Raw genomic sequence first — 27,814 nt, 5'->3', positions numbered from 1 at the left:
AGAGTCCTCTTCACGTAGCCGCCGTGGGAAAGAGCGCGCGGGGGGAGCTGGGAAACTCCTCTCGTCCGCCACCATCTTGCTTTCTTTCCAGCCGGCAGTGACCGAGGATTAGAGCGAGCTTGAGCCATGAAGCTACTAAGCAGAGCCGGGTCCCTCTCGGTGAGCACGGCCGGCGGGCATGGGCCAGGGTTGGGGAGCAGTTTGTCAGCAAGGTGATACGGACCGGAGGTGCTTGGTTTGGAGCTCCGAGGCCTTGGGCTTCCGTCTGCCCTTCAGACGGACTCTGCGGGCCAAGTGGTCTGCAAGCCGGGTGGGTCGGGCATTGGAGGTCCAGGTCGTGCTACGAGCAAGAGACCTAACGCCGGAAAACCTGAAGAGAATAGGGAAAGGGGTTGAGAGCGGGGGTGAAGCGAGTCGGTGGCGAAACTTTGAAGGTCACTGCTGCACTTGTGTGCCGGAGGTGGAAACCGCGAGCCCTGGGGGCCAGGGGGCCGGCGTAGACCTACCCCTCCACCCTCACCCTGTCAGCTCTGGCTTCTGCTTCTTAGTGTATCACGGAGCATCAGTTTCCCTGACGGTTAAGGGGGCTTATAAGTAAAATTTTAAGGAAGAAATGAGCTAATGCATGTATACTGCTTATCACTGTTCTAGAACTTATTATGGTGTCCTGCCAGGATAACCTTTTTTTTTTTAAGATTTTATTTATTTGACAGAGAGAGAGAGAGAGAGAGATCACAAGTAGGCAGAGAGGCAGGCAGAGAGAGAGAGAGGGGAGGAAGCAGGCTCCCTGCGGAGCAGAGAGCCTGATGCGGGGCTGGATCCTAGGACCCTGGGATCATGACCTGAGCTGAAAGCAGAGGCTTTAACCCACTGAGCTACCCAGGCGCCCCAGGATAACGTGTTTTTCTCCATGACTTGTTAGAGAAGTCTAGGAGGGCCTCTTGGTCGGCCCTCGGGAGCTGTTTAAGACGACTCCACCAAGCCCAAGCGATACATAGTTGTTACTTGGGGCAAACTCCTCACATGTCAGTGGGCCACCACAGTGGAGCGCTGGTTATCAAGAGGGGAGGTGAGGAATACTTTTAAGAATCTCAGCTGGGGGGCGCCTGGGTGGCTCAGTGGGTTAAGGCCTCTGCCTTCAGCTCAGGTCATGATCCCAGGGTCCTGGGATCGAGCCCCACGTCGGGCTCTCTGCTCCACAGGGAGCCTGCTTCCTCTTCTCTCTCTCTCTCTGCCTGCCTCTCTGCCTACTTGTGATCTCTGTCTGTCAAATAAATAAATAAAAAATCTTTAAAAAAAAAAAAAAAAGAATCTCAGCTGGGCGAGTTTTGCCCCGAGGGGATAGTTGGCAACATCTGAATACATTTTTGGTTGTAACAACCTGTAAGGGAGTGCCAACTGGCCTCTAGAGTACAGAAATGCTTCTAAATATCCTGCAGTGCATAAGCATATCCTCCCCACAACAAAAAATTACCTAGCCTGGGGCGCCTGGGTGGCTCCGTGGGATAAGCCTCTGCCTTCAGCTCAGGTCATGATCCCAGGGTTCTGGGATGGAGCCCCCGAATCCGCCTCTCTGCTAAGCAGGGAGCTGGCTTCCCCCTCTCTCTCTGCCTACTTGTGATCTCTGTCTGTCAAATAAATAAAATCTTAAAAAAAAAAATTACCTAGCCAATAGTATCTGGGTTACTAGGTAACCAGTAACCTGCCAGACAGAGGTGCAGGGAATGGAGTTACCCTGTGCCTAATGTCCCTACTGAGGGGCGCCTGGGTGGCTCAGTGGGTTAAGCCTCTGCCTTTGCTCAGGCCATGATCTCAGGGTCCTGGAATCGAGCCCCGCATCCTCAGCGGGGAGCCCGCTTCCCTTCCTCTCTCTCTGCCTACTTGTGATGTCTGTCTGTCAAATAAATAAAAGTGAAATCTTTAAAAAGAAAAAAATAAATAGATATACTGTGGATTTTTGCAAATGGCGGTAATTTAAATTTTCGCATAAATTACCCTTACTGGCACACCTAGACAGACCAGTGATGAACAATGTTGAGAGCAGCCTAGAGCTGCAAAAGAACCCCAGGTCTCCTCCTTTCCGTCCATGCCAAGTTCCCACTAGATAAAAGAACTCAGAGATAACAGTTGGAGAGGACCAATGTAAACAAACTGCAGGAAACTTGAAAGCACTGAATGTTTCTAATTATATCACTCATTTTACAAACAAATTTATTATACATATTTTGTTATTAAAGTTACCCAGTAATTGACAATTACAAGGATAAATCTTTGCAGCTGATTGGAACGGGACAAATTATAGGTGGTACATAAAGTTTCACTGCTTCTTGAGGTGAAAGTACCTCAGCCTTGGCAGTGGAACTATAGATGGTTCGTATTTGAACAGCTAAGCTCCCATGTCTTAAATTTTACTTTTTAGAGATTCAAAAGGTAAAATCACAACTAGGGTGAACTATACCACACCCAGCAAATGAAACTGCCTACTTGTGATCTCTGTCTGTCAAATAAATAAATAAAATCTTAAAAAAAAAGATAGTTAACAGGGAAAAGAAAATACAGCGGTTTTTTCCATTCTAAAAAAATGAACATGTAGGGTTAGGTATTTCTTCAGGCTCTACAAATCACAAATTAAGGATTTAAGAGCGGCTGGGAAGTAATAGGTTAGCTGAATCCTCCCACTCCCATGAAGTTATTTTATCACTCAACACCTTCTGTCGCTTGGGCATACCAGAATACAAGACACTTTTCTTGAGAGAAAAGTGTGTAACCTGTCTTTTTTTGTGTTTAGAGATTTTACTCCCTGAAAGTTGCTCCCAAAGTGAAAGCCACGGCCGCCCCTGCAGGAGTGCCTTCACAGCCTCAGGACCTTGAGGTCAGTCCCACTGAGTTGCTCACTGGAACCCATATATGGCCTTTCCGTCTTTGGTAATATAAAAGCGTTGATCACATCTCGTTTTATTTTAAATACAGTTTACCAAATTACCAAACGGCTTAGTGATTGCTTCTCTGGAAAACTATGCTCCTGCATCAAGAATCGGTTTGTTCATTAAAGCTGGCAGCAGATATGAGGACTCCAACAACTTAGGAACCTCTCATCTGCTTCGTCTTGCATCCAGTTTGGTAAGCATCTTTACTATCTCACTCAGTTCAGGAATGCTATGGTATCTCAGTCCTACAGAAAAGAAAAGCTATTGTGTGTTTCGTTTTATAATACTGAAACTAAAAAAGATCCGCTGTGTAGATAAAGTTCTTTTTGAATCTAATGACAGTTAGACATTAGATTGTGATGTAGTGTGATGTTTGCCAACTTGGCATTAAGAAATTCCTAAAAATACAATTGTTCTTTCTTTTTCCAGACTACTAAAGGAGCTTCATCTTTCAAGATAACCCGTGGAATTGAAGCAGTTGGTGGTAAATTAAGGTTTGTTAAAAATAAGTAACAGTAAATGAATAGTGAAAACACCGGGAAATATTCGATTATAAGGGAACTTTTCTGTCATATCAAGGCAGTTAAGGATTTGTTAAACAGACACAAGAAGAAGGCTACTGGGGGCGCCTGGGTGGCTCAGTGGGTTAAGCCTCTGCCTTCAGCTCAGGTCATGATCCCAGAGTCCTGGGATAGAGCCCCACATCGGGCTCTCTGCAGAGCAGGGCGCCTGCTTCCTTTCCTGTCTCTCTGCCTGCCCCTCTGCCTCTTTGCGATTTCTGTCTGTCAAATAAATAAATAAAATCTTTAAAAAAAAAAAGGAAGAAGAAGAAGGCTACTGAATTTAACTACATCAAAATGTAAATCATCTTTATGCCTTAAAGTGAAAATTCAAGTAACTGGCAGTAAGTTTTGCAACATACCTAACATAGAAAAGGTTGTTTGGAAAAAATAAAGAACTAAAATTGGAAGACAAGCAAATAGCAAATGGATGGATAAAGGCTAGGAACGGTTTATTCCCAGAGGCAGAAGCCGGAAACACTGATCTTTACTTATAATCATGACGCGATGCCATTACATGTCAGACTGACATATCGTGTTGGCTGTGTTACGAGGGAGAATCTTTTCTACGATTAGTGGAATAAATTGATATAACTATGTAGAAAAGAATCAAGGAAAATCTAGTAATATTGAAAAGGAGCCTATCTTGCAAATTAAGTTGTTAATCCACCTGGGCAAAGATACTGTTTATTTTTGTAAAGCCTGGAAATAATTTATTTTTTTATTTTATTTTATTTTTTTTAAGATTTTATTTATTTATTTGACAGAGAGAGATCACAAGTAGACAGAGAGGCAGGCGGGGAGAGAGAGGAGGAAGCAGGCTCCCTGCTGAGCAGAGAGCCCGATGAGGGACTTGATCCCAGGGCCCTGAGATCATGACCTGAGCGGAAGGCAGCGGCTTAACCCACTGAGCCACCCAGGTGCCCAAGCCTGGAAATAATTTAAATGCCATCTTCAGGGAAATGGGATAAGTAAAGTCTGATCTAGTGATGTGATGAGCCCAGGACATAGCAGTTAAGGGATGAACTAGATTATTCCAGTTAAATATTTTGTGGAAAAACAAGATGTTTTTTAAGGTATGAGTTTTTAAAAAATAATAATATGTAGTGCTAACTTTAAGATTTTTTTTTTAAATTTATTTATTTGTCAGAGAGAGGGAGAGAGAGCAAGCACAGGCAGACAGAATGGCAGGCAGAGGCAGAGGGAGAAGCAGGCTCCCTGCCAAGCAAGGAGCCCGATGCGAGACTCGATCCCAGGACGCCGGGATCATGACCTGAGCCTAAGGCAGCTGCTTAACCAACTGAGCCACCCAGTGTCCCTGTAGTGCTAACTTTAAAAAAAGCAGGGGGAGTGCCTGGGAGCCTCAGGCGGTTAAACGGCTGCTTTTGGCTCAGGTCGTGATCCTAGGGTCCTGGGATCAAGCCCCACATCAGACTCTCAGCTCAGCAGGGAGCCTGCTTCCCTTCCTCTCTCTATACTGGCCTCTCTGCCCACCTGTGATACTTGTCTTGTCAAATAAATAAATAAAATCTTAAAAAAAAATTTAAAAAAGAAACCATCTCTACCATCCATCTCCATGATGTTTTTTATGTTCCCCAACTGAAACTCTAGCTATTAAACAGAAACTCCCCACTCTCTTCTGGCAACCCCCTACAGTGACCATTCTACGTTCTATCATTTTGACTTTTCTAGGTTCATCCTGAAAGTGGAATCACGTTATTTGTTCTTCCAAGACTGATTTACTTCACTTAGCATAATGTCTTCAAGGTGCATCCATGTGTAACATGTCAAGGTTGCCTTCCTTAAAATCTTAAATATTGTATATTTTAGTCGATGCATATGTGTATTTTTATACTTCAAAATAATTTTTCCAAAGGAATTGGTTAACAAAGATGTAAGGAAAGCTTATTCTGATTTAGATACTTCACTGTAATTTGTTTCTGATGCAGTGTGACTTCAACCAGGGAAAGCATGGCCTACACTGTGGAATGCCTGCGGGACCATGTGTAAGTACCTGCATGGGTTGATGACACCTGCTTTTAAAGAAACACGTAGCTGCTCAGGTGTCGTCTTTTTTAATGTTGCCTTATGACCTCTGATTTTGGTTTTGGGTTCTTGCTCAGAAATGTAGAACATTGTGCTTATCACAAGGCCTAAAACTTAATACCGAGAACATTACGTTTACGTTGCACGGACATTGGTTTTAAATTTTTGACTCGAAGCTCTCCTCTCGATGTCTTCTGTAGTGATATTCTAATGGAGTTCCTGCTCAATGTCACCACATCACCAGAATTTCGTCGTTGGGAAGTGGCTGCCCTTCAGTCTCAGCTAAGGACTGACAAAGCTGTAGCTTTTCAGAATCCACAGGCTCGTAAGTACATTTTCAGATCCTGTTCACTTGCTTCTAAGATACTGGGTTTTTGAGGAGCGCCTGGGTGGCTCAGTTGGTTTCACATCTGCCTTCGGCTTTGGTCATGCATGATCCTGGGGTCCTGGGGTCGAGCCCCACATGGAGCTTCCTGCGCAGCAGGGAGCGTGCTTCTCCCTCTCCCTCTGCTGCTTCCCCTGCTTGTGCACGTGCTCTCTCTCTCTCTGCCAAATAAATAAATGAAATCTTGTTTACAAAAAAAAGATATTTGGGTTTTTGAGATGATCAGTTTGTAGAGGAAAGAAATTGCCATTGAAATGTTTCTCTGCTTGTGTTTAAAACTGCCTTTTCCAAAACCGGTCTGGTTTCTTAACTATTATTCCAGTGTTTCTACACATTCATATTGTTGATTGTTTTTCATCTTTGATAGGATGTAAGTTAATTATAGAAAATCTGTTTCAGAATTTTTCAACAGTTTGTTGATACCAAACCCAGCAACAGTTCATGGTTGCTGCTGGTATTACTGTTTAGCCACTTACCTTTACTGGATCTTTCCAAAGCAAACACTCTAATTTTTTAAAAAATAAGACCTTTCTTGGTGTTCATATTTTGTGTTTATGTAATGTTAAATATATAATCTTGACAAGTATGCCTAGCAAAACAAATTATTAAATAAGCACCCCTGGCTCTTAGAAGTCCTACAACTTGAGGAGGAGCCGAGGTGTGCAGGTGGGCCACTCAGGTATGAACAGGTGACCAGCTGCAGGGACCCTGCGTGGGATGAGCCTTAACCAGAATGCAAGCCTGTCAAGAGTCTGGAGCAAAGTGAGAGCTTGGTTGATGCTAGCTAATATTATTTCATGGTGATACTTTGTTTTACAAAGGAGTATGATCTTCCTGACTCTGGACCTCCACCAAAGAAATACCGAATTGTAGAAGAGATGACTTATGTGTCAGTGGTGACTTCTTCCCTGCTGTTAGCAATGAGGCTCCAGCCCTCAGCCTCTCTGCCTGGATAGTTACTGCCATCTCCTGGCTGCTCTCTGCCCCCAAGTCCACATCTTTAGTCCGTCTACCACATTGCCGTTACAGCAGACCTTCCGATGTGAAAATCCTTAAAAGCTTTCTTACTGTCTGTGGGACGAAGTTCAAACTCTTCAACTTAGCATGTATGTTAACTTCCACAGTCTGGCCCCTCCCCACCTCTCTTGCGCTACCTTCTTCCCTTCCCAGCTGCAATTTCCCTTGGAATCCATTATCACACTTTAAGCCTTTGTCTGTTTTCTCTGCCTGAAATGCCACTCCCTAATCACTCTCCTAGTAAACACCTACCCATTCTGTAAGATTCATTCCAGATTTTACTTGTTACTTCTTTCCAATTCCCACCGCCCTTCCCTTGCACCCCTGCTGCTCTTTTGCTCTAGTACACCCGTCATGCCTAATTTCACCATTTTCCCTCTCAGCATATTGAGGGCAGGCATTTATTTCGTCTTACTCATCTCTGTATTTCCAGCACCTAACAGTTCTGGCATAGGGTGGTTGCCCAAGTAATGAGCAAAGGCACTGACTGAAACGGGAAGCAGGGACAGTGTTCGTGCTCCAGCGAGGAGTATACTCTGATCCCCGCAAGCTAGCAGTAGGACTTAACACTGGCACTTCCATATATCTTCTTTTTTTTTTTTTTTTTTTTAAGATTTTTTTTTAGTTATTTGACAGAGATCACAAGTAGGCAGAGAGGCAGGCAGAGAGAGGAGGAAGCAGGCTCCCTGCTGAGCAGAGAGCTCGATGCAGGCCTGGATCCCAGGACCCTGGGATCATGACCTGAGCCGAAGGCAGAGGCTTTAACCCACTGAGCCACCCAGTTGCCCCTCCATATATCTTCTTAACCTGACACCTCCTCATTACTTAGAGACCGTAGGAGTAACTTCAAGGTAAATGACTTTCCTAAGGTCACACGGTACATTGGTGGCAGAACTGTAACTGGATTCAGACTTGAAACCCAGGCCATTATACTCTCCAGATGATATCAGGTAGATTAAAGTTAGAGAAGTGGTCAGGTGAGCCCTGGTATGTAGAAGCTGCTGTTATATATAATTTCTTACTTTTCTCAGCACATTCAGCAGGCCGACTTTTAAATTTCAAGCTCTCATGACATTTGAATGCCATAAGGTGACCAAAATTGTATAGTCTAGTTGCTTTCTAGGTTCAGAAAACATTGTCTTATTTGAATTACTTTTCCGCAAAAAGTTCTTTTCTTATTTTACAGATGTCCTTGAAAATCTGCATGCTGCGGCTTACCGAAATGCCTTGGCCAATTCTCTGTATTGTCCTGATTATAGGATTGGAAAAGTGACACCAGATGAGGTACTGATAAAAGCCTATTACATTTTATTTTATTTATTTTTTTTAAAGATTTTATTTATTTATTTGACAGACAGAGATCACAAGTAGGCAGAGAGGCAGGCAGAGAGAGAGAGAGAGAAGATGAAGCAGGCTCCCTGCGGAGCAGACAGCCCGATGCAGGGCTTGATCCCAGGACCCTGGGATCATGACCTGGGCTGAAGGCAGAGGCTTTAACCCACTGAGCCACCGAGGCGCCCCAAAAGCATATTACATTTTAAAATGTGCTTGTTTTCACATTAAATTGAACATTCATCTGCCATTTTAGGTTTGTTTGTTAATTTTTCTTTTTATCTTCAAATTTTAAAAATTCACCTGGTGGCTTTTTTTATTTTTCCATCAGCTTGCCTTTTTAACTGAAATCTATCTGAACAACTTTTACAGCTTTTACTAAAAGAAGTTTTTCTCACAAAAGGGACATGTTCATTTCAGAAAACGAGTGCAAGCCAAAAAAAAAATCTCACGTACCTAAAGGCACTGAATGTTAATGCCTGGGTATGTTTTCTTCTGAACCTTTTTCTGTGTATATTTATCTTTTTTAAACAGTATTTACGTTTTAAATCTCATCTTTTGACCAAAAGTCTTCCTTTAACAAAGCTCAGTATGCAGGTAGGAATGAACCCACGTCACCTCCCCATCCGTCGTCAGCTGCTCACTAGCTTACTGGCCTCCTTCAGCACCTGGCCTTACTTTGCTTTGCTTACTTTTTTACATATATATCATAGCCATATATGTAACATAAAACTTCACATCCAAAATGTGAAACATTCAATGTCAAAGTGTATCTCCTACAAGTACAGGTGCATGTACATAATCTTAATTTCCTACTCCTACATCCTGCAAAGAAAATGTTTTATCAAAAACGTTAAAAGAAAAATTGGAAATTATCAATACTTGCAAAGTGTATCTATGATTCAGAAGTTAAGGTTTTATTCTCATTTCATTTCTGGTTACACACTAGAGAAAACTGAACTGTACATCCTGTCCCTTTACTCTTTTATTTCCTGGTTAGCAAACTCTTCACTTTAACAATCAACAGTTTAATGCCTAGCATTCAGATGGCACTTTTAAAAAATTACAACTGATATCTTTCAACCTAAACAGTGAACATTTTTTATAAGACTGGCCTCTCAAGAGTTTTGAAATTTTTCAGACATCAAAATCACCCATGTGAAGATACATTATTGAGGTAGCTAAAGAGTATGCATAGCAAAATATTTGTCCACCCAGGATGTCTGCTGTAGCATTGCTTTTAATTGTGAAAAATTAGACACAAGTTAAATACCCAACTTTAGGGGGCTAGTTAAGTAACTTACTAAGTATCTGTGGAATGGAATACTATTCAGCCATTCAAAAATACTGACAGGGAAAAATTCCGTAGCATATTATCAGGGTAGAAAACATAATTTATGAATAGGATATACCACAGGATCTCAATTTTTAGAAAATAAGGTGTGTGTATATCCATCCTGGGAAGATACTAAGATATTAACCATGATTACCTCAAAGTTATTAGCATTTTTAAACATGTCCTTGGTCTAAAGGAAATTCTAAAGAAATTGGTACTAGAATTCTTTGAGTGATGGCAGCATTCAGTAGGGGGAAAAAATGTGATTCCACACTGACTCAAGAGATGCAGGCACCATTCACTTTAGGGTACAAATTCTGGTAACGTGATTCAGTTGCATTACCTTAGCCTAACGATTCTCAACATTATGACCCTAGGAACCTTTTCAGCCAATTTTTGTACTCTGGCTCAGAGTGAATTTTTAATGTCAGATACACTGTCTGTCTGTTTCTGTATGTACATGTATATATATTTGTTTTATAAATAAAAGGAGTAAAATGTTTTTCTTCCCCGAGGGCCAATATTCACTCCTTGGGAGCAACAGTCCTCCTGTTGAGGATAGGTTTTAGGCCTACTATAAAATGTTAATTTTTTTTAAAAAAAATGTTAATAGTACTTTTTTTTTAAAATCTATATAAAGACAAAAGAAATCTGCTTCACGTCTGCTAAAATCACATAATAAAAGTCATAAGCTTAGTCTCATTTTTTTCAAATTCAGGCCAGTATGTGCTTTATTTTTTTTTTCAGGCCTTTTTTTTTTTAATATTTTATTTATTTATTTGACAAAGATAGAGATCACAAGTGGGCAGAGAGGCAGGCAGAGAAAGAGGGGGAAGCAGGCTCCCTGCTGAGCAGAGAGCCTGATGCAGGGCCCAATCCCAGGACCCTGAGATCATGACCTGAGCTGAAGGCAGAGGCTTAATCCACTTAGCCACCCAGGTGCCTCTTTAGGTCGTTTTTTAATCCTTTTTTTTTTTTTCAATATAGCTTTACTGAGATACAATTCACATGTCATACAGGTCACCTACATAAAGTGTACAATTTAGGGGCATCTGGGTGGCTCAGTCAATTATGTGTCCGACTCTTGGTTTCAGCTCAAGTCATGATCTCAGGGTCATAAGATTGAGTCCCATGTCAGGCTCTACACTGGACATGGACCCTTCTTGAGATTCTCTCTCTCCCTCCCCCAACTCATGGGCATGCGTGCGCGCTCTCTCTCTCTCTCTCTCTCTCTCTCTCTGTAAAATAAAATCAAAAAGAAAAAAGCAAAGCACACAATTCAGTAGTTTTCACTATATTCACCATCATGTAACCATTACCACATTAAGTTCTAGTTCTTTTAATCAATAGTTTAAAAAAATAAAAGCAGTATAATTCAGCACTAGATAGTCTGTAGCTCACTACAGTAGCTTTTAAGCCTGAGTATTTTCTGTCGCCCTGCAGTTTTAATTTTTTACAGCTTTTTGTATCTATACCAACGTAACCTCACAAAATGTTCTTAATTTTTTCAGTTGCATTACTTTGTTCAGAACCATTTCACAAGTGCGAGAATGGCTTTGATTGGACTTGGTAAGTTGGGAATTGCTTGCATGTCAGTCTGTTTCTTTAAGAGTAGTCTTTTTAAGCTATAGTTATGGGAGCACAGGATTGAACCGTATTTGATAACTCAGTCCTCTGTTGATGTCAGACGGGCACTGTGTGATAGGATCTTAATTGGTAGGTTGTTTTGTGTTAGTAAGCAGAATTCCAACACTTAATTATGTAAACTACTGGCTTTGAGTTTATTAGAGTATTTGAAAAATCTATGATAAAGGGCAAATTTCTCTAAGCAAAGTGCTTTTACAAGTTTTTTGTTTTAAAGAAGTATAATGTAATTGAAAATAGGTGAAGGGCACAAATAATTCATGGGGAAAATGTGTGTGTATATGTGTGTAGCCAGTTATTGTAAAAGAGAGCCTTGCCTGATAGTTAAAATCTTAACCCATGAGATTGGCAAAAATTAAAAGATTGATACTGCCCAGTATTAACCAGGGTATGGAGAAATTAAGCATTCCCAAAAATTGTTGGTGGGAATAGAAAGTCGTATATTTTTGGAGGTCTCTTTAAATATATTAAAATTTTAAATATTGATACATTTAGACCCAGCGATTTTGTTTTTAGGGGTTTATCTTACAGAAACAGTTGGTCAGGTTTACAAAACAATTGCACCAAGATATTATTTGCAGTATTGTTTTTTGGTTCATTAGTTTTGTAAATAATCACATAATTGAGGTGCAATTCAAACACCATAAAATCCACCTTTTTAAAGTATACGGTTCCATGAGTTTTATTCTATTCAGCGGGTGTTACAACTATTACCACTATCTAATTTCAGAACATTTTCATCAACCCCCCCCAAAACCCTGTATTCATTATAGTCACTCCTTATTCCACCTCCTCCCTGCCCCTGGCAACCAATCTCCTTCCTGTCTCTATAGAGTTGACTCTCCCAACATTTCATATAAATGGAATTCTACAGTATATGGCCTTTTATAACTGACTTCTCACTTGGCATCTTTTTGGAGCCCATCCATACTGTAGCACGTGCCAATGTTCACTTCCCTTTTCTGGCTAAAATACTCAATTACCACTTTTCATTCATCTGTTCATCACTTGGGCATTTGAGTTGTTTTCAACTTTTGGCTGTTGTAAATAAAAACATTCATATATACTTTTTAGTTAGAACCAGGTGGTTCTAACCTGTTCCTTCTTCAGGGTATATCATAAATAAAATTGCCAGGACCTGTGGTAACTGTTGTCTGACGCAGTTGAAACACTTGACATCCCCCACCCCTACCCCCCACCCGACGCACAGGGGTTCTAGTATCTCCACTTCATCACCAGCACTTACTGTTATCTTTTTGGTGATGGCCATCCTAGCATCTGTGAAGTGGTATCTCATTCTATTTGTGTCTCTCTAAGAACTAATAACATTGAACATCTTTTCGTGCTTTTGGGGCATTTGTATATCTTTGGAGAAATGTCTGTTCAAGTCCTTTGCCCATTTTTCTATTGGGTTGGTTTTTTATTATTTTTGAGTTGTAAGAGTTTTTTATGTACTTGGATACTAAATCCTCATCAGATACATCATTTGCAAACATTTTTTTACCAGTCTGTAGGTCCATTTCACTCTTGAAAGTGTTCTTAGATGTGGTATATATACATATAGTGGAATACTACTCAGTCATCAAAAAAGAATGAAATCTTGCCATTTGCAACAATGTGGGTGAAACTAGAGGGTATTATGCTAAGTGAAATAAGTCCGTCAGAAAAAGGCAATTATCAAATGATTTCACTCATAGGTGGAATTTAAGAAAACAGATGAACATAGGGGAAGGGAAGGAAAACTAAAAGACAAAATCATAGAGGAAGACAAACCAAAAGAGAGTCTTTAACTGTAGGAAACAAACTGAGGGTTGCCGGAGGGGAAGTGGGAAGGAGGATGGGGTAACTGGGTGGTGGCATTAAGGAGGGCACATGATGTAATGAGCACTGGGTGTTACGTGTAGCTCATGAATCACTAAACTACTCCTGGAAGTAATAATACACTATGTTAATTGATTTTCAATTTAGCAAAAAAAAAAAAAAAAAAAGTTCTTTGATGCACAGTGCAGTATTGTTTTAATAGCCAATGATTGGAAACATGCTAATGTCCATCAAGTAGGGATTGATTAAATAAATGATAGTATATCTATATAATGGAATTCTTTATAGCTGTTAAATGTTTGCTCTAGAACACTCAGATATAAATTATGAAAGACAAGTTAGAAACAATATAAATAGAATAACACCATTTTAAAAAGAAAAGAAAATGAGGATGATATTCATACAAGTATAGACAAAAGTTCTAGATGAGTATTAGTGAACTATAAATGGAATCTCTGGGAGAGTAGCATGGCGATGGGGGACTCTTATTTTCTTTACTGGTTCTGTAATTACTTGAATTGTATAATCCCATATTATTTTTAAAACAGATGTTTTACAATTTGTATTTTAAAAATTACGGTTCTAGCTCTGTTTTGTTTCTATTGAAATAGGTGTGAGTCACCCTGTTCTAAAGCAAGTTGCAGAACAGTTTCTCAACATGAGGGGTGGGCTTGGTTTACCTGGTACGAAGGCCAAGTACCGTGGAGGTAAGCATTTTGTTGTTAGGGTCGGTTTATCAGAAGGACGTGTCCCATCAGAGTCGTGTATCAGAGTAGGATAGGCCTGATCACTTACCACCAAACAGACTCCGTGTGGAAGGAAGGGATTAGATTGCTTGGGTGTTGTATATTAAACATGTTTTGTGTGTGTGTGTTGCGGGGAGAGCAAGACCGTATGCTGGGAGCACCAGGCCACAGAAAACCTTAATCTTACTGGGTTAATACTGTGTCGTAGTGAATACGGAAGAATAAAGCCGATGGTGACCAAACCTCTTTCTTCCTCACTCTCTCCTTACTTGGCACCAGGTGAAATCCGAGAGCAGAATGGAGACAGTCTTGTTCACGCTGCTCTTGTAGCTGAAAGTGCTGCCACAGGAAGTGCGGAAGCAAATGCATTTAGTGTTCTCCAGTATGTTCTTGGTGCCGGACCACATGTCAAGAGGGGCAGCAATCCCACCAGCTCTCTGTACCAGGCTGTTGCCAAGGGAGTTCACCAACCATTTGATGTGAGTCTGAATAGTCAGCATCTGTCCTTTTGTTTGTAAAGGCTCCGTATGTATTGTGTAGTCCTCTTGATCTGCTTTTAAAATTTAAGGTGAACACCAAGAAAATCTTCATAAAATTGAAGAGATAGCCCGGCTTGAGTTTAGTTCCTTAGGGTCTAAGAAAAAACTTACTGTCTTTTCAGTTATTCTAGTATAGAAAGAGGGGAATGCTTAAAAAATCAGAAATTCATCCTTCAGTGCCCTTTAGAATAAAGTTTCAGATATTAAACATTTTCCTAAATTCTAGTTAGTCTTTTTTTCTGGATTTTCTTTTTTCCTCTTGTGTTATTGTGGCTATATCATGATTTCATTCCTCTTCATGTTTTCCAACCGAATGTACAGCATGTACGCTGAGAAACTGTTTACACACCCATCCCTCCGGTTTGAGATTAAGTAAAGAAAAAAATGAGGGGCGCCAGGGTGGCTCAGTCAGTTCAGTGTCTGCCTTCGGCTCAGGTCAGGATAACCAGAGTCCTGAGATTCAGCCCTGCATCAGGTTCCCTGCTCACTGGGGACCCTGCTCTGCCTGCCGCTCCCCCTGCTTGTGCAAGTGTGCACTCGCTTGCTCGCTCTCAGATGAAATCTTTAAAAAGAAAAAGGAAAATGATGGAACAAAAAGCTGTTACTCTAGAACACACTTTTTATGACAGTGAGTAAAGAGCTAAAGCTTTCAAAATAATGATACTTAAAAGAATAAAAAGTGTCGGTGAGCAGACTGCTTTAATGGGTGTCCATTGTTTGCCCAATGTAATACCCCACATGACCTTCAATGGTAAACCTTTAAAAGGCAACAAATATACTACATTATAGGATTAAGTATTGTTCATGATTTTATAACAGTACCTGGCACAAGTAGGTAGTCTTTGGCCATTTGACCGTGAAGAGTAGAAATAAAGTCAACCCCTCTTTCATTCCTCTGTTTAATACTGTCAATCCAAAATGAACAAAACTTACAGAATTTCTAAAAGTAGGAAAGAGTTTTATTAGAGCCCAAGTCAGGACAGCTGCCCAGGAAACATGCCCTTTGTTTGTTTGTTGTTGTTGTTTAAGGACTTTATTTATTTATTTGACAGAGATTACAAGTAGGCAGAGAGGCAGGCAGAGAGAGGTGGAATCAGGCTCCCTTCTGACCAGAGAGCCCAATGTGGGGCTTGATCCCAGGGCCCTAGGATCATGACCTGAGCCGAAGGCAGAGGCTTTAACCCACTGAGCCACCCAGGCGCTCCTGGGAACATGCTCTTCACAGGGAAGAAAGGCTCTGGAGGATGAACAGTTTTTATAGGATTATTTACTTTTTTACATTTTGTAAAAGCTCAAAAGATTTATAGATTAGCATACAGGCAGGAATCAAAAGTTTTATTGTAAAGGAATATAGGGAGTAGGGGCACTGATCATTATTTTAAGGACAACCTGATTTTCCTGTAGGCTACTCATTCACAAAACAGATGTATGGTGCATTTGTGTGTTTCAGGCCAGAAATCAGGCTTTTGGTTTGAGCAAAGTTCATTATATATGGTCATGTTGATTTAGAAATCTAAAATGGGGGTTGCCTGGGTGGCTCAGTCGGTTAAAGCCTCTCTCTTCGGCTTGGGTCATGATCCCGGAGTCCTGGAATCAAGCCCTGCGTCGGGCTCTCTGCTCGGCACGAAGCTTGCTTCCTCCTCTCTCTCTGCCTGCTTCTCTACCTACTTGTGATCTCCGACTGTCAAACAAATAAATAAAACCTTTAAAAAAAAATAGAAATCTAAAATGGTTCTCCTGTATCTAAGGCTTTTAGAGGATTTTTCTCTCTTAAATGATGGTTTTCAAGCTTTGTTTTTTTTTTAAGCAGGGGAACCTTTTTCATCCCATACAGTTTCCCAGCTGCAATGCTGAACACAAAAATGTTCACTTTTAAAGAAATTTTTTAATGTTTACTTGACACTGAATGCCTTGGAATTTTCTCTGTAGAATCTTGGAGTTCCCTGGAGCATAGTTTGAAAACCGTTCTCTTAAATTAGTCCTACATTAAATTTAGCTGCTGCTTTTTAAATCCCCTCTATGTTTCCTCTTTCCTTGCTCATGCTACTGTTTTCTTCATGCTTCTCTTTACCACTGAATGTTAATGATGCTTTTGGGTGGCTGCAGTTCAGTTCTGATCAATGATGTAATTTCACTTGATCTTAGCCAAAAGGCCGAGAAGCGATCAATGATGTAATTTAATGGAAATTCCTACTTTAGCATTTGGCCAGAAATCTGAGGTATGAATAGGATCGTCTCAAAATCGTAATTAAACTTCAAATCATTAAAGAGCATTTCTTCTTAATGCTTTCTATGGGCTAAGCCAGTGGTTCTCCAACTTTAACATGCATAGGAATCACCTGGAATTATTTTTGAAATGTGGCTTTCCAGATTGCATCTCTGGGGATCTGATTGAGTAAATCTGTTACAGGAACTTGAAAGTCTGTATTTTTAAAAACAGCCTGGGTGATCTTTATGTAAAGCATCCACATAAACACTGGGAAACACAACACTGAGCATTCGTGTTCACCTTAGGGAGCTTAACACTCTGCTCAGACTGCAGACAGCAATACCCAGTCCTGAGGCTGAACTTGTGGCTACCTTGGATGTCTGATAACATCTACTGAGCATTTTCCCCCAACCCTTTGACTTTAGTCTGTAGGAGAAGTGTAAGTGAATTTGCAAAACAAGAGGTCCCCAGCACTAGCAGAGGGAACACAGCAGGCTTGTCTGATACCAAAGCTCACAGTTTGTACCACTCAGCCATCCTGCAACTGTGATAATACTGTTCACAAATAGGTGTTTACGTTAACCTTTAATCATCAAAGAACGTTAGAAAATACCCAGCAAAAAAGTAAAGCAAGCAGTCTGTTTTAGAAAGATTTAAGTGAAAAATGTTAAAACCATTATGGTTTTGAAAGAAGTAACCCGAATCCGAAACACTGCAGTCCTTGCCAAAACTGGTTACATGGAATCGTAATTCATCTCTTTCGCTTGTACCGGGAAGGTCCCAGGTTTTTGTCTGTTTGGGAAATTGGGTCCTGTTTTCCCTGGTAAAATGACATACAGTAAAATTTCGTTACATTTCAGGTTTCCGCTTTTAACGCCAGTTACTCGGATTCTGGACTCTTTGGGATTTACACCATCTCACAGGCTGCCGCAGCTGGGGATGTAAGTTGCAAACTCACCAACTCTCACAAGTGTTTTTCCTCCATTAACATGTTTTTAGTAAAAAAAAAAAAAAAAAATAGTGTTTGAAAGCCATGACTGATCAGAGCTCTGTATAGTGTAATATCATTACCATGTGTCTGCCTAGAACCAACTTAAAAATGTTTATTCTTGGGGCGCCTGGGTGGCTCAGTGGGTTAAAGCCTCTGCCTTCAGCTCGGATCATGGTCCCAGAGTCCTTGGAACGAGCCCCGCATCGGGCTGTCTGCTCAGTGGGGAGCCTGCTTCCACCCCACGGCCTGCCTCTCTGCCTACTTGTGATCTCTATCAAATAAATAAATAAAATCTTAAAAAAAAATTAAAAGGTTATTCATGCTTCCAGGAAAGAGGGAAGAAGTGTCTCCTAGGTATTTTGGTTCTGTTTGGGCAGGTGGCATTGAGTTGTCTCTCTGGGACATGTCAGTTGAGAACTCAGGTGACACCAAGGCCAGCATATATGTCCTCAACGTAGAGATTGTGTTGAAGTCAGGGTTGTGTGTGAAAGACTGTAGGAGAAGACCGAAGCTTGAATTCCTGGGGAGTCCCACCAAGTGACTCGGGGAAATGGCCCAGAAAGGAAGAAGAGAAACTGGTATTTTTAAAAGGCCAGGAAAGAGAATGGTTAACACCATTTTGATCCATTCTGGATTAACATCCAGTTAATTACCAGAGAGCCTTGGTGGTTATAGCAAACCAGGACATCACTGGTAATATTATTTCAGTTTTCACCAGAGTGTTAGAAGTGAGCTAAAATTTATATTAAGGAATGAATGAGAAAAAAATGTGAGGTTGGCATTGGCAGGTGGAACTCATATTTGCAGGGGAGGTAGGTAGTAGTTTTAGGAGAATTTACACTGAGAGACTGAGCTGGGAGAGAATTCATACTGAAGGGAAAGATTGGAGCAGATACAGAACACAGGAAATGATAAATGGATCGGGTCTGAAAAATCGTGAGCGCGTGGGGTGCAGAGTACAAATGAACATGTTAGCCTTGCACACAAAGGCTGCTGGGGGCAAGATGGGGAAGTACATCGCAGTGAGGGAGGAGGCTGTCATGTCTTGAGAGTAAGAAAAGGTAGGAGAGTTAAAATAACGAGATTTGGGTGAAATGCATGGCTAGATACATTTAGAATGGGCATCAACAGGGTATCTCCTGGAGGTGAGAAACCACAGATTCGTACCGTAGTCACGTACGACACTTACTACACATATCGTCACGTATTAGTCCTTTCATAGTTTTTCTTCGGTAGTATTTCTGATGGAAAAGTGGAGGGGCAGGTCGTAGGGTTGATCCAGGGTTAGAAGCCTGCAAAGTGGACAGGTCAGAAGTATGGGCAGATGGCAAGGGAGTGGGACACACTGACGAGAGTGACTGGAGGAGTGATTTGTGGATCTCGGCCAGAGAACTGAAGCCAGGGGACTTGATTAAAAGGAGACAATTCAGGGGCGCCTGGGTGGCTCAGTGGGTTAAAGCCTCTGCCTTCGGCTCAGGTCATGATCTCAGGGTCCTGGGATCGAACCCCGCATTGGGCTCTCTGCTTGGTGGGGAGCCTGCTTCCTCCTCTCTCTCTCTCTCTCTGCCTGCCTCTCTACCTCCTTGTGATCTCTGTCTGTCAAATAAATAAAATCTTAAAAAAAAAAAAAAAAAAAATAGGGACGCCTGGGTGGCTCAGCGGGTTAAGCCGCTGCCTTCGGCTCAGGTCATGATCTCAGGGTCCTGGGATCGAGCCCCGCATCGGGCTCTCTGCTCAGAAGCCTGCTTCTTCCTCTCTCTCTGCCTGCCTCTCTGCCTACTTGTGATCTCTCCCTGTCAAATGAATAAATAAAATCTTAAAAAATAATAATAATAAAAAAATAAAAAAATAAATAATAAATAAATAAATAAATAAAAGGAGACAATTCAAAGAACCAAAGATCTTGATAAAGTGGAACAAGGATTGTGTGATTAAAGACTTAGGCCAGGGGTTGTGGAATGAAGGATTTCACAGAGAGGGCAAATTCAGGTTACATCCAAGTCGGGTGTGGCTGTGCAGGGAAAGAAGGTCCCAGAATGTAGGTGAATAGGGATCGGTCAGTGACCCAGGATGGTACCAAGGTTGGGATGGAGAAAATCATGGACTGGTTTTATGAACTTATACATCCAACAAATATTTGCTAAACGCCCACCCACATCACTGGAACTTGATTCCTTCTTGACTCTGACATCCCAGGCAGGGATAAGCTTTATAAATCAGCTGTGTGTGAATTACTGCTTTCTTCTTCGTGAGTAGTAAGGGAGAGCAGTATTAATTCCATGATGCTTTGAGAGTCTGGGGCGATTTTAGAGGTATTTATTCTTTATAGGGAATTAGAAATGGCTTTTCCTAAACCATCCTGGCATTCTCTGTGCTGCCACTATTTTTCTAAAAAGCTTGGCTCCAGACAACCCTCTGGGGTTTCCTCCCTCTTCGGGAGCTTTGTACTATCACTCAATAATAAAGTTTGCTATCGCTCAATAAACCTTGCTTTACTGCCCACCATAAATAAATAAATAAATGAATAAAAAGATGACATAGCTTGCTACTTGGGCCATTTCCGAGATACAAACAGCTGCTTCATGGAACACTGGAAGAATAAGGAACACATAGTGGCAAGAATCCCAAACTGGACACTGTTCTCTTTCTCTGGAACCAACCTTATCACGTCTTACGCTTTTACCTCTGTAGAGGAGCATTTGATTACTTCAGGAGTCTCTGGCACTGATCAGAAATGACCAGCTTTCTCTTGTCTATCCTAGGTTATCAAGGCTGCCTATGGCCAAGTAAAAACGATTGCTCAAGGAAACCTTTCCAACGCAGACATCCAAGCTGCCAAGTAAGTTGCAGTATTAACTGTGTTTTGTGTTTCAACTATTTACAAGTTTTTTTTTTGTTGTTGTTGTTGTGACATATACCCAAAAGGATTGAAAGGTACAGAAAAGTATTTAAAAGAAAAGGGAAGGGGCACCTGGGTGGCTCAGTGGGTTAAGGCTCTGCCTTCGGCTCAGGTCATGATCCCAGGGTCCTGGGATCGAGCCCCGCATCGGGCTTTCTGCTCAGTGGGGAGTCTGCTTCCTCCTTTCTCTGCCTGCCTCTCTGCCTACTTGTGATCTCTGTCAACTAAATAAAATATTTAAAAACAAAAAACCCCACACTAATAAATAAATAAAAGGGAAACCCCCACATCCTGCCACCTAGAGATAGTTAATATTTTGCTTATTTTCTTGACCATTTTATACATTTTAAACATAATTATTAACTATTATTATATATACTTGCATCTTTTTTTTTTTTAAATTAAGATTTATTTATTTATTTATTTATTTATTTATTTATTTATTTATTTATTTGAGAGAGAGAGATCACACATAGGCAGAGAGGCAGGCAAAGAGAGCTGGACTCGGGGGGTCGATCCCAGGACCCTGAATCACGACCCGAGCCAAAGGCAGAGGCTTAACCCACTGAGCCATCCAGGCGCCCCCTTATATCCTCTTTAGTAACATGTTTATTGTAGAGATTTCAATATAAGAAACACATAAAAAGGTCAAAAATGACCTGTTACTCCGTACCAATGATTCCTCTTTTTTTAACATTATAGTGATGTTTCCATTTATTCAGATTACTAAAAATCTGTTATAAACAGTATTAACTGGTGTATCCAAATATACTTGTTGGACATTTCCTATAGTTGGAAATATAAACTATAAAAGGTATCTTTGTTCTTAAAACATTTTTGTATTTCGTAGTATCTTCTTGGTATAGATTCCCAGCTGAGTCAAGAGTTATAATAAATATCATAAAAGTCTGTTCAAATATATGTGAGTGTTTATATGTTTATTTTTATATTTCAAAGTCCTAGTGTAGAAAGGTTGTACCAGTTTATAATCACACCACCAATATATGAGAGTGCCTATTCTGCCATAACCATTGGCAGTTTTTTTTTAACCTCTTTACTGATATGATAGACCAAAAAAAAATACCACTTGTTTCCCCCGCCATCCGTGGTTTTGCTTTCCACAGTTACCTGGGGTCAGCCATGGTCTGAAAGCAGATCATCCTCCCTCTGACTGAAGTGTCAGAAGGTCATTAGTAGCCAAACACTATGTCACAACACAAGCACATCACTCACCTCACTTCATCTTATCACGTAGGCATTTGATCATCTCGCATCATCACAAGGAAGGTGAGTATGGGACAGTAAGTTATTTTTAAATTAGAGAGGTAGACCATATACACATTAACTTTTATTACAGCATATTGTTGCAATTCTTCTATTTTTTTTTTAAAGGTTTTATTTATTTATTTGACAGAGACAGACAGTGAGAGGGAACACAAGCAGGGGGAGTGGGAGTGCTGAGCAGGGAGCCCGATGCAGGACAATTATTCTATTTTATTATTAGTTGTTAATCTCTTACTGTGTCTAACTTATAAATTAATTATAGGTATGTATGTTAGGAAAAACACAGTATATATAGGGTTCGGTACTAACCATGGCTTCAGGCATCCACTGGGGTTCTTGGAAGGTATACCCTGCAGATCACTGTATCTGATTAAAAGATTGAAATACCTGTCTGATTCTTGGTGGTTTTTAAATGCCCACTGTTTTCACTGGGAGTGCCAGCAACATCTCTCATTCAGTAGTTTGCCAAGTCTCTCTAACAAAAAAGACATAATTTGGACCAAGCTGGAAATCAGCTTGCATTTTCATACAGCACTTTAAAACACTTAAATTTGACTCCATCCATTTAGGACAGTTCAAAATGTGAATCGTGAAACTCACACTGTCTTCATGATCGTTTAGTGTTGCCCACAAAGGAAGTATGACAGGCAAATTACGACCCAGGAAGGAACAACTTCCCGGTCATTTCAAAGAGTTCCATTAACATTATTACTTCTGTTATACTGAACACAGTAAAAATTGCATCTCTTCAACAGTACAGTACAGTTTATTAAGTAATAGGTACATGGAACAAAGGATTGGTTAATAGGATGCAGTTCTGCATGATTGCACCACAAACAAAACATGATGAGAATAAATTGAAACACTGGATTTACTTAAGAAAAATCTGTTTCATATCTAATTTATTTAAGAAAATATATTTCCTTCAGTGTAGCACAGTTTTTATAAGGTACGGCAACATGTAGAAAATAGAATTTCAGTTATTAATATTGAGAAATGTTTTGTTTTCTGCCATTTTGATGGAGTTGATACTTTTTCTTGTAAGGTTCTTATTAGTCTTCCTGTACTGAAAGAAACAAAGTAAGGTATCATTTGTGAAGGGACAAACTAATAATCTCTTGGTAAAGTTTACTGTAGGTAAAAAAAATTTACATTTTTATTTAAATTCCAGTTACTTAACATGAAGTATAATATTAGTTTCAGGAGTACAATACAGTGATTCAACACTTCTATACATCACCCAGTGCTCATCATAGCAAGTGCCCTCCTTAATCCCTATCACTTTCTCAGCCATCCCCCCCACCCACCTCCTCCCTGGTAGCCATCAGTTTGTTGCCTAGAGTGAAGAGGTAAAATCTTTGGGGAACCAGGGTGACTCAGTTGGTCAAGCGTCCAACTCTTGGTTTCAGCTCAGGTCATGATCTCAGGGTCCTGAGATCAAGCCCCGCATTTGCCTCCGTGCTGGATGTAGGACCTACTTGAGATTCTCTCTTTCCTTCTCCTTCTGCCCCACCCTCCCTCTCTTGGGGGGGCGGGGAAGAGGTAAAATCTTTTTTATTTTTATTTATTTTTATTTTTATTTTATTTTATTTTTATTTATTTATTTGACAGACAGAGATCACAGGTAGGCAGAGAAGCAGGCAGAGAGAGGAAGGGAAGCAGGCTCCCCGCTGAGCAGAGAGCCCGATGTGGGGCTCCATCCCAGGACCCTGGGATCATGACCTGAGCCGAAGGCAGAGGCTTTAACCCGCTGAGCCACCCAGGCGCCCCAAATCTTTTTTAAATTAAACAGACACTGTGGTAAAATTGCTGCATTAAATTGTGATTATGTGTAAATGCAAGTTTTGCTACAGAGTGCCAAACAAGGATAGTTTATTTTAGAGTTAAATTACTCGAGAGCCTTATTGAACACCCATTTTCTTTCTGAGAGAATTATAAATTGGATTTTTATTTCAGATTCATGCTTTGTGCCGTATTTAAGCTGCAAAGACTGTAAGACCTCTACTGTCCTTCTCATCTTTCTTCTCAGTCACGCCCCACCCTCACGGAGACAAATCTCGGTGTAGAAATGGGCCTGGGGGATGCAGGTAGATAAGAGAATCAGCACACAGTATTCTGCTAAGTAGACAGTGTTTAAGACCCCACATAGGTGTTCTGCTTTAATAGAAATACCTAAAATCATCACCAGAAAAGTACTGGAGGCAAGAGTTATTACTTCACTAATCAAAACTTCACATTAAGGTAGTCTTAAGTTCTAGTCTAAAATCGGAAGGAGGGGGCGCCTGGGTGGCTCAGTGGGTTAAGCCGCTGCCTTCGGCTCAGGTCATGATCTCAGGGTCCTGGGATCGAGCTCCGCATCGGGCTCTCTGCTCAGCAGGGAGCCTGCTTCCTCCTCCTCTCTCTCTGCCTGCCTCTCTGCCTACTTGTGATTTCTCTCTGTCAAATAAATAAATAAAATCTTTAAAAAAAATAAAATAATGGGGCGCCTGGGTGGCTCAGTGGGTTAAGCCGCTGCCTTCGGCTCAGGTCATGATCCCAGGTCCTGGGTTTGAGCCCCACATCGGGCTTTCTGCTCAGCGGGGAGCCTGCTTCCTCCTCTCTCTCTCTGCCTGCCTCTCTGCCTACTTGTGATTTCTCTCTGTCAAATAAATAAATAAAATCTTTAAAAAAAAATAAAATAAAATCGGAAGGAGGTCTGTTGGGATTCCAATATAAGCTCATATTGACAGTTTTCGAAATAAATAATCACATAACTGATGAACTGAAGGCAGAATGGAGGCCTTTAGCCCTGTAAGGTTTCAGGGCTGTTAATTTGTGTATTTACCAAAACATGTTTGAGTTTGAAAACATACTTTATTTGGTTTGAGTTTGAGAACATACTTTCAAATTGCCTTGCTCTTATAAAACTGCTTCTGCCTTAGTTACATACCTTTTACTGGACAGGAACAAGCTGAAAGCTGGCTACCTAATGTCAGTGGAGTCTTCTGAGGGGTTCCTGGATGAAGTCGGGTCCCAGGCGCTGGGTGCAGGATCGTACACGCCACCAGCCACAGTCCTTCAGCAGATAGACTCCGTAGCTGACGCCGATGTCGTAAACGTGAGCGAATAAAAACTTCTGATTCTACATCAAATAATTTGACCTTAGTGATCCAATCACAGAAGGCATGCATAAGCTCCCCTGGGCTGTGTATGTCCCTGTCCTGAAGTTTGGTGCCTCCCTGGTGTGGTGGTGGGAGGGGCTCATTCCCATCACATCTGCAGATGGCTTCCTTGTCAGCTCGGTGTGTGTAGCTTCCTCATTCAGCTAAAGTACCAATAGATTAAACCATTTCAAATTCCAAAGGGTCAAGAAGAGTTGAATAGTGGCAATTTCATGTGATTTTTATGTGATTCTCCTCCCAAGAAATAAACTCTGTTGTGCCAGTCCTGCACGCCCCAGCATCTTGGGATTTCTGTTCATCTTCTCAGCCGAAGACATTCCTCCTGCTATTGGTGTATTTTTTTTTTAACATATATTATTGTGAGATTCAGTTGTTTTGAGGGCAAGGACTACGTCTTATACCTTTTTGTATTCTCTATTGTACCTAACAAATATATGAACTACAGAATAAACCCAAAATCAGTGGGTTTTCCCCAGTTCTTTCTATATTAAAAATGTTAACTCCTCTTGCATCGTAGAGGTCTCAGCCATCTTCTCACCAACAGCTCTACCTTACGTAGGGACAGTGGGGATAGAAAAAAGAAACAGGTTATTTTAAGGTAGTAGTCCTGGCCCGATTTCACTTGGCCCCTAAGTTTGTCATTTTCACACTCTTCCAAATGGTTCTCCTCCTCTTGTATACGATCGTCAAGTGGGTCCCAGCCTCTGCTGCCTCTAGCACTGTGTCTCCATGAAAAAGTTGGCTTTATAGAACATCAGGGCTGCTACTCGTGGTAGTACACCGAAACGACTGGCCTCTGGTCTTGAAATAGTGGCATAAGGAACACAGTGGGAGAAAGTTTGACTTTTATGTTAACAGTATATTTTTACTGGCTCAGACTATTTGCTATTATAATACAGAAGCAGCAGAGTACTCCCCGGCCTGAGGCCGCCTCTGCCCTATTTTGCAATGTCAGTGAGGTTCTCCCTAACCCCCCCTTAACAGCTACCCTCAGATCTGGAGTATCACACTTGCTCAGTCACAAATAGGAGGGAACATTCATCAGAACACCCAAGCTTATTTTCTTATAGTGTCCCAAACTGAAATAATGCATCAGCCCTCTCCTATAGTTAACTTCACAAGAGGTTAGTACAGAGCTGCTGGCTCAGGATGCCTGGTCCTATACGCTCTTGAAATAATGGGATAAATAAGTTTGTCTACTGGATAATGCATTCTCTTATCTCTGTTAATTTTTCTCTCTTTTTTTGTTTGTTTAAAGGCTGCAAAGAAGTTTGTTTCTGGCCGGAAGTCAATGGCGGCAAGTGGAAATCTGGGCCATACACCTTTTGTTGATGAGTTGTAATACTGAAACACATCTTGCAGGGAAGAGCTGAACATGTTCTCAACCCAGAGCAGCAAACACATGAAAGTCAAAGATCTCTAATATAACATTTATCTTTTTTTTTTTCAATGAGGTGAAATGTCTTAACATATAAATACAGGTAATTATCCCCAGCTGACTTAAAGTCAATAAAACATTCTGTTTAAATGTTTTTCTTGCATCTTTGCTATTGGTAATCAAGTATTTATTATATGTTGAGATCTTTGTTTTAGATGCTGTAAAGGAGAACAGGAACATAATAATAGAGTCCAGAAGCATCAGAAACTATTAAAATTAAGATAATTATTGATGGCTTTTAGAGATAAAACCAGTTTAAAAATCTGTCCTCTTGGGTCAGAATAATTAGTTGGGTTTTACCCCCTTTCTGTCTTTTTTGGAATAGAGTTATTTCCTAAAAATATAAATTCCCTAGTCATATCCTGTGTTCCCCCTGCCTCATTTTATGTTCGATTTATCTTCACTTGTGTCACAGAGTTTTGTCTTTTTTCTCATCTTCTCCCTCTCGCTCATCTGTTTGTTTCTTAGGGCTGAAAAGGGGGAAAAATTGTTATGTGAACAAGCCAGAAAAATACATCTCTTATTTTAAGTAGGGCATCTGAAGTTTGCAAAACAAGAGAAACGAAATATCTAAATAAAAATGTGATACTTACCTTAAAAAGTGAAATTCTCTCTATGTTCATGCATTCTGATCCTGGGTTCCTCTGCTGCATTTTGTAAAAGATGAGACATTTTTCTCAGAAGGGAGTGTGTGAATGATGTGAATGACATTCCTATTTTGAGAATAAGGTGGTGAGGCCTGTCTGGCCCCAGGGCAGTGTTTGGCTATCACATGGAAGAAGGTCTCTGAAGGCATTACAATGCACTTGTGAAAGAATTGTGAAGTCTGCACATATTACTCTCAGTATAGCAAACCTGTACAGAGCAATGCACAAAAGTTGGGTGTGTCCAAGATAGATGCTTATGTGATCACCAACTTGCAGACTTTCTCCTAAGCAACTTTCGATACAGGTGGAACCTTGCTCTTTTCAGCCTGGGTGGCAGCTTTCGATACAGGTGGAACCTTGCTCTTTTCAGCCTGGGCGTAGTCTTCCATCCAAAATGCATCCGAGGTGGAGGAGACCGTGGAGGAGGAGGAGCTCTCCTTGTCGTGCTTCACCATTGTCCAGTATGGAGAAGGGGCTCTCGCTTCTTTCTTGTGATCTCTGTGAATCATCACGTCACACTGGATGTCCTTCCCTACACTAATGGTATGGTTCTTCTTCTTATATCCATGCCACTCTCTGGAGATAGACATCGGTCTTGTTGCAGACTGAGGCCCAGTGGACCCTGGGTCTTTATAATACTTAAGTTTTTTATCTGAAACTACATCTTCGTTGTCACCACTGCTTGCCAAAAGGTCATCTTTTGACTCCTCAGTTGTCTTTGTTGGGCTGAAATGAAAAAAAGAAGAAATGGACTGTTAATTGTCTGAACATTCATTGTCCCCTAACAAGATGTCTTAAAAGCCGCTTTGGTTCATAAAAGAAAGAATATGAT

The 27,814-nt window shown here is 40.9% G+C and overlaps 2 protein-coding genes across 9 annotated transcripts in view; one reads left to right on the top strand and one right to left on the bottom strand.

Annotated features, from left to right (window-relative positions):
- On the top strand, positions 1 to 26,429 carry LOC125090285 (cytochrome b-c1 complex subunit 2, mitochondrial). 3 transcript variants are annotated; one of them, XR_007124271.1, is made up of 14 exons: positions 1 to 159; positions 2,789 to 2,872; positions 2,971 to 3,120; positions 3,357 to 3,421; positions 5,437 to 5,493; positions 5,734 to 5,858; positions 8,122 to 8,219; positions 11,115 to 11,172; positions 13,680 to 13,775; positions 14,094 to 14,293; positions 17,423 to 17,503; positions 20,316 to 20,392; positions 24,658 to 24,833; positions 26,156 to 26,429. XR_007124271.1 is itself a non-coding variant. In XM_047712851.1 (14 exons), exons 1-14 carry the CDS (start codon positions 127 to 129, stop codon positions 26,237 to 26,239), a joined length of 1,362 nt encoding a protein of 453 aa, XP_047568807.1. In that variant the 5' UTR covers positions 1 to 126; the 3' UTR covers positions 26,240 to 26,429. The 3 variants fall into 3 exon arrangements, 2 of the variants coding, with proteins under 2 accessions (XP_047568807.1, XP_047568808.1); XM_047712851.1 differs by having other exon boundaries at positions 24,680 to 24,833; XM_047712852.1 differs by lacking the exons at positions 1 to 159; positions 2,971 to 3,120 and having other exon boundaries at positions 2,789 to 2,925; positions 24,680 to 24,833.
- PDZD9 (PDZ domain containing 9) overlaps positions 22,552 to 27,814 on the bottom strand; it is an 18,489-nt gene continuing 13,226 nt past the window's right edge. For 2 of the 6 annotated variants that reach the window (XR_007124280.1, XR_007124275.1), the window contains exons 4-5: positions 26,929 to 27,708; positions 24,570 to 25,447 (exon numbers count right to left, since the gene is read on the bottom strand). Coding sequence is in view for 1 of the 6 variants with exons in the window: in XM_047712864.1 (XP_047568820.1) it covers positions 27,267 to 27,708 (442 nt within the window). In the remaining 5 variants the exon portion in view is untranslated. Of the gene's footprint in view, positions 22,803 to 24,569; positions 25,448 to 26,126; positions 27,709 to 27,814 lie in introns of those variants that run through there. The other 4 variants (XR_007124276.1, XR_007124278.1, XR_007124277.1 and 1 more) reach the window with 4 other exon arrangements.

This window comes from Lutra lutra, chromosome 18 (genome assembly GCF_902655055.1).
Source record: "Lutra lutra chromosome 18, mLutLut1.2, whole genome shotgun sequence".
NCBI classification, from domain to species: Eukaryota; Metazoa; Chordata; class Mammalia; order Carnivora; family Mustelidae; genus Lutra; species Lutra lutra.
The sequence above is the reverse complement of the archived record's forward strand: the minus strand, read 5'-3'. Positions and strand labels throughout refer to the sequence as shown.